The following is a 6,518-nucleotide window of genomic DNA, read 5'->3' on the forward strand; positions in this document are numbered from 1 at the left end:
TTCTCACTTTACATGGAAATGAAGCAGAAAACGTTATCTTAATGTACAAGAGCTGTACTATATTGTCTTTCCTTGAACATCAGAACAAATTGGTTTACAATTATAATTAAACATTTCTGAAAAGTTACTCCATGCGAGCTGCTGTATAAAATGCCCATTGTCGTGTAATTATAGTTAAATCTCAGCAAATTATCACCCGCTTTCAGAGACCGTCAGGGCAGCTCAGTCAGCAAAAGCGGACACTGTAGGACCGAGGCAGTAAAATTGCTTATTTATCACTTTCAGTATGAAAGGAAGCCTCTTACATGGAACATTTTCAAATTTGGAGTACAATGCCACCCTAAATCCAATATGGGATTATGTGCAAATAGTAGTCTACGAAAAATAAAAAACACCCTAAATAGCATATATTTAGGTTTGCACAATAAGAGCGTATACAATGATTCAGCCTACCCATGTCTTTAACCACCTCTCCTGGTAGCAGCAACAGTTCCTCCATCCCAGCTAGCATCCTGAAAGCTAAAACAACAATAATTACATAAACAAACCACAGGTGTAATAAAATATTTTTTTACCCCTAACATAATAAACAAGTCAACAAAAACAATCACTGCAGCCAGTAAAAACACAGAAAGAAAGAAAAAAGAAAAAAAAAAAAAAAAAGAAATAATCGGAAGAGAGGAAGACAAACTCTCAGACCCTTCTGCCATCAGGAATACTTCCTTCAGTGGCATTTTCCCTGTGTGTCATCCATTTCAGCTAGACTTCCTGCATAGGTTCAAATAGAACAGCTACAGTACCAGAGCATTAAGCACTAGATTCAGGTGCCACGGAGCCACAAATCCCCAAATAGTGGAGAATCCTCTTCCACCCTTCAAAGAATTAAATTTTCTGAGAACAGCTTGGTCTCCGATAAGGCACTCCATCTAAATACTTTTAGTTTGTGCGTGGATAAGGCGAGATCTTTACATAATCCATCCTTCAGAAAGTCAAGGATCTGCCGAATGTTTAGTTTGGAAGGATCTATTTTTGATTCAAACCATGTAATAAATCTCAGCCATACATTGCGGTACACTATAGAAGAGCCCTTTTTTCTTGTCTGTATGAGAATAGCGACCATTGATACCTTTATCGGTGGGTATTTCCTCCGGTAGAGGCCATATTTTACCAGTATACTTTACCAGTTGATTTACTTGAAGGACACTTAAGACTGCGTTGCACACCGTTATGGATGCCGTCTCCTTATCCACCTCTATGTTTGAGCAAGATCTCAAAATAATCCAGATTAAAACCATCACAGATATAAACTCTTTACACTGTTCTGGAGGCCGACTCTTCCCTTTGGTCTGAGCTGCACTTAGTACAAAATATTCAGCAGATAAGGGTTCAACACAAGTTGCACTGACTTAATGCTGTCATGTCTTGTTATCCTTCTTTATTGCCACAGGCTCTAGAAGTATACTGAAGCGTATACTGTCACTATTCGGCGGATTCGGGGGCCTGATTCAGAGATGGACGCAAACGCCATTGCAGCTACGATCTCTCACGGATCGCGATTGCTAAAATATGCTAACGACCCACTCATCGTCCATTGCTTAGTGACGCCCACTGAAAGCGTCTCACATCCACAGCTCACGCACAAAACAAGAAACATGGAACACAGATCAGGCGGCCATCACTTCTGAGTGAGTCTAACCTGTCGCAGTCACAGCGGGTCTCCAGACACGGAGAGGTCTCACCTGCTGCAAGCAAGGACGCGGTGGCTAATTTATAGAAACCCAGAAAACCGTGTTCAAGCGGTCTGACACCTCTGCTTTTTTCTAACCACCCCCCCGTTACCTCCCCCAAATGCCGACCTGTCACCCACTCTGCAGGCGTATTCACAATTTAATCGAGCTTACCTCAGGTGTGTGCTTTATGAGCGGTTTGGGGGTCATACTCAGGGCCCGATTCCAGAGATGGATGTCTTTGTACACACCGGCTGTGACAAAAGATGCAAAAGCCGCAGGAGGCGTCTTTTGCGATCTACTGCCGCGTCCGAATACGCAGCATCGGATGAACTGCGTAAACATCAAACATCTGAGTTAACCTTCCTTCCCTTTTGTGTTTGTGTAAACCTCAGGTTTCTCAGGAAGGTTGGTGAAATCACGCCGCCCTTCCCAGTGAAGCTGCATCCAAGGACGCAGCCACTGGGCCGACGCTGCCGTTTTCTGCAACGCTGCCGCCGCCCCCCAAAAGCTTTTGGGGCACTGCAAGCAACATCGCAGCCCCAGATCGGCACATGCACAGTACTGCTTCTGCGCAAATCCAAATACAGCAGAGAAGTGCATAAACATCGGGTTTTACGTACATTTCAGGCTCCATTTTTCTCCCAGACGCCGTTTCCTCCATATGCAACTCGGGTTCCGGACTATAGACAGACAGTAATTAGTTTGACAATGTCTAGGTAGACACCAGACAGTTAATAGTTAGTCAAGGATAAAAGTTCGACACAGACAAAAGTCAGACACACTAAAGTTCGACAGGTACAAAAGATCGACAGGTACAAAAGATCGACAGGTACAAAAGATCGACAGGTACAAAAGATCGACACAAAAATGGTCAACATTTTTTTTTTTTTTTTTAGGATTAGGGTTAGGCACTTACTGGAGGGTTAGGCACTTACCCAGACAGTTAGGGTTAGGCGCCAGGAGGGAGGGTTAGGCACCAAGGGGAGGGTTAGGGTGAAGATTAAGGCTAAAAAAACAAAAATAATAATTGTTGACCATTTTTGTGTCGACCATTTTCCTGTCGACCTTTTGTACCTGTCAAATTTTTTACATGTCTAACTTTAATGTGTCTGACTTTTTTCCCTGTCCAACATCTGGTGTCTATGTAGACATTGTCTAACTAATTACTGTCTATCTCTTATACCACACCCCTACTTAAATAACACTGAATCCCTGGGATCAAAGAAACTTAAAGACCCTGCACTACAGAAAACCAATAAAACACTACCTGATCTCCTGTACCAATTAGAGACAAGAGGAGTCACAGGGCATTATACACCAGCTGGGGGTGCTTTTATCGACCCATTGCAACACCTTGCATAGAGGAGTTTAGAGGAAAAACAACACACAAACACCAAATATGGGTGAAAAAAAAATAGTTATATATTTATGGATAGAAAGCAAGGTCAAGATTTGATGTTTTGGATGGCAACCCTCACCCACCCACCGCCCTTTCCCTAACCATAACAAATATATGTACTGCCATCTTGTTCTTAGATAAAGGAGCGTTGTTTCACATTTCTGTTACATTTAATGTAAGCAGTCTTTACTTTCCAAGATAAAAATAGCCGCCAAACTTGTTTGCACAGTAATCAACAACACACGGTATATAAAAAAGTACACTTGAAGTCCGTGCACCAGTTTCCATAAATGCTTCCCTATGTTAATGTTGTCTACACTTTATAGCAATGGCACACTCACAACATGCAGATGCCCAGTGCAAAAAACAACTCACCTTTGTAAAGTTGCTGTGTGTGTGTCTCAGTGCAGGAGACTCCTATATGGGGTGTAGTCAGATGGCCTCGACTAATAATTTCATAATTGACTTTGAATCACTGGTGATGTCATCAATGTTTGTCAGGTAACACACAATAGGATATTCAACTTTATTCTCTCTCACAGTCCTTCCTTCAGGCTTCGGTGGGGGGGGGGGGGGGTGAGATTCCCTGTGCTTAATATACAACCTACTGATTGCTGCTGCTCAACCAGATTATGATTCTCTCACCCCCGAAGGAAAAGACAAACCACAAAACGTTGCGAGTTCACATTATTTTGTCTCCAGAAGATGCGGCAGAATGAGGCAACAGAGTTTACACCTGCAAGTTATATTTAAGAAGGGTGTCACCAGACTTTTCAAAGTAACCCAACCCTGGAGTTTCTCTTTTTTTTTTTTTTTTTTAACAGGCTCCCGTCTTGATGCTGAAAGAGTTGTCTTTTCTCGAACTATAATGGAAATAAAAAATAAAGTTCTGCAACATGAAAGAAAATATCGCACACAAACTTCACAAATGGGGCAAACTGTTACGTAAGAATCTCTATTGTTTGCGTGCGGTGCTCTGGAAGAACCGGTTGACAAATTTATACAACACAGTTTACATGAGTTGCCAGCTCTACCTGCAAACCGCTGGCAAAAGCTTGCGCTTTGCATATAATAGGGATGGACATCAGAAGACGATGGTTAGCAACCATCGGTGTTCATGATTCGATGGGAGTACCTTTTCCATCCAATTGCGGGAATTCAATGGTTACCAACCATCAGATGCAGCTTTTTGCTGCCAATCCGATGGCTAGCTACTTTTGTGCAGTTGTGGACACTGGGGGGCCAGATGTACTAAGCTCTGAAAAGTGATAAAGTGGAGAGTGATTAACCACCAGCCAATCAGCTCCCAACTGTCATTTTTCAAACAAAGCCTGTAACATGACAGTTGTGAGCTGATTGGCTGGCGGTTGAAAGCTCTGAAAAGCTTCTACTAATGCGCACAGTAATACCCATCGAATGGTTGAGATGCGATGACTAATAGCAATACAATAATAAAAGGGGGAGAGTTGTCGTTGCAATCGCGTAGATACGCCTGCAAAAATACCTCAACTCACCCCCCTTGTGGCCCGATCTCACCCATACAAATATCCGCAATATCAGGGAGGTACAGTAAGTGGGGTATACAGCCGCATTTATTTGCGCCGCGAGGTGAACTCCCGGCTAATCGGATTGAGCCCTTAGGATTCGTTGCTATAGGCAACACCTCCACTTATCTTCAAAAGGTTTGATACATCTCCCGCAATATGACAGTATGCAGGGCTGTAGACTAGTCAATCACTGCAATTGTAAATCTGTCAAGGGCAAAGATGCTTTATAGCCCCCCATGTTTCTTTCCAGATCCCCCCAACATGTCTTTTTTTGCATCTAATTGGGATAAATAAAGCTGCAGATCAGTCACAATAAGCAAATCCCAGAATGACACATGCCATCAGAGACGGACTGGGGCTACAGACGAGCCCTGACATAAAGCAGCTGACAAGCACGCTCGCGAAAAAGGGTAATGGCCTCGCCACATGGGGGTGTGGTTTTGATGCATGGGGATGTGGCCCCGCCCCATCTCTCAGTATCCCAGCCAAGTAGTGCGCCAGGAGGCAGAGTTGCACGGCCAGGGTTTCAGTATGGGCCGGCCCATCAGCCCTTCTGGCATTTGCCAGAAGTGCCTGGTGGCCACCAGTCCAGCATGCCATAGAATTACAATCAGAACATTCAATGTGAATAAACAAAGCACAGAAAAGGACTATGGACTGAGAGACAGGCTGCAGCACACACTGACCTTTTAGTACATGGGTCTTCAACCTTTGGCCCTCCAGCTGTTGTGGAACTACAGATTCCAGGATGCCCTGCAACAGTTTTAGCATGCTGTTATTTCCAAACGGTGGCAGGGCATGCTGGGATGTGTAGTTCCACAGCAGCTGGAGGGCCAAAGGTTGAAGACCCCTGCTTTAGTATATAACACACTACTTCCATGTACATGACAATAATACATGAGAGACAATGGTCACTCCCAGGCCTTACACTGAGGGCACTTATTACTGCAGCTGGTGCTCTATTACAGGGTCCCAGCTGAGCTTATCCTGCCAGCCCACGGTCACCATTGCATTCTGCAACTTGTAGTTCCACCACAGGGCTCCTAGCTGCCTACACCTGCTCTCTGGAAGACACCTGCTATTATATACTGCCTGTCTCTCCCCTTCCTCTCTTCCGCCCACATTGCTGAAGCAGCAGCAGACCCTCCCCGGCCGGCGCCTGCCCCCTCCTTACCCGCAACATCAGGTGGGAGGAGGAAGCGGCGACTGTCTCTGTGGGTCCCTGACGCCGGCAGTCCCGCGAGAAGCGAGCGTTGTGTGTGCGGCCGGGCCCGGGGGTGCGCGCCGGTAACGCGCGCGGGTGCACACACGGACTGTCTGTCTCGCGCCCGCGCTGCTGCAGATTGAGCAAGTGAGGACTAGTGCGCCCTTCTCACGTCCTTCCTATTCTAGTACTTGAAGTAGAGGACAGCCTCAAGGCCCCCATACATCAGAGACTGATTGCAGCAATCGTGCAATTTGCAATCGATTGTGTATAAAAATCTTTCCCTTTTTCAATCGATTGCAGAATTGCCACAATCGATTGAAAAAGGGAAAGATTTTTATACACAATCGATTGCAAATTGCACGATTGCTGCAATCAATCTCTGATGTATGGGGGCCTTTACACATGGACATTTTTAGCGGCACTATGGTGCATACACACGGTCAGATTTGTCAGATGAACGATTTTACCAACGATTTCATGAACTACGAACGATTTTTGACAGTATTAAAATGAATGAGAATCGACCAAGGCCCGTATTCAGTTTGAGCCGAGCGGCAATACTTTTCCGCCTCCCGGAGTTTCCGCCTACTTCGCCTGTTTTGTAGGTGGAAAAGTATCACGCGTGCGCCCTCTTT

At 44.9% G+C, this 6,518-nt stretch overlaps 1 protein-coding gene across 2 annotated transcripts in view; it reads right to left on the minus strand.

The window, feature by feature from the left end:
* MTMR2 (myotubularin related protein 2) overlaps positions 1-6,052 on the minus strand; it is a 46,652-nt gene extending 40,600 nt beyond the window's left edge. Inside the window, exons 1-3 of one of the 2 annotated variants that reach the window (XM_088456735.1) lie at positions 5,851-6,052; positions 3,505-3,992; positions 454-519 (exon numbers count right to left, since the gene is read on the minus strand). In XM_088456735.1, coding sequence (XP_088312861.1) covers positions 454-511 — 58 coding nt within the window. In that variant the 5' untranslated portion in view covers positions 512-519; positions 3,505-3,992; positions 5,851-6,052. Of the gene's footprint in view, positions 1-453; positions 520-3,504; positions 3,993-5,604; positions 5,715-5,850 lie in introns of those variants that run through there. The other variant, XM_088456736.1, reaches the window with a different exon arrangement.
* Positions 6,053-6,518: the final 466 nt, after the last annotated feature.

This window comes from Taudactylus pleione, unplaced genomic scaffold (assembly GCF_031769625.1).
Source record: "Taudactylus pleione unplaced genomic scaffold, aTauple2 ptg000711l, whole genome shotgun sequence".
Lineage (NCBI taxonomy): Eukaryota > Metazoa > Chordata > Amphibia > Anura > Myobatrachidae > Taudactylus > Taudactylus pleione.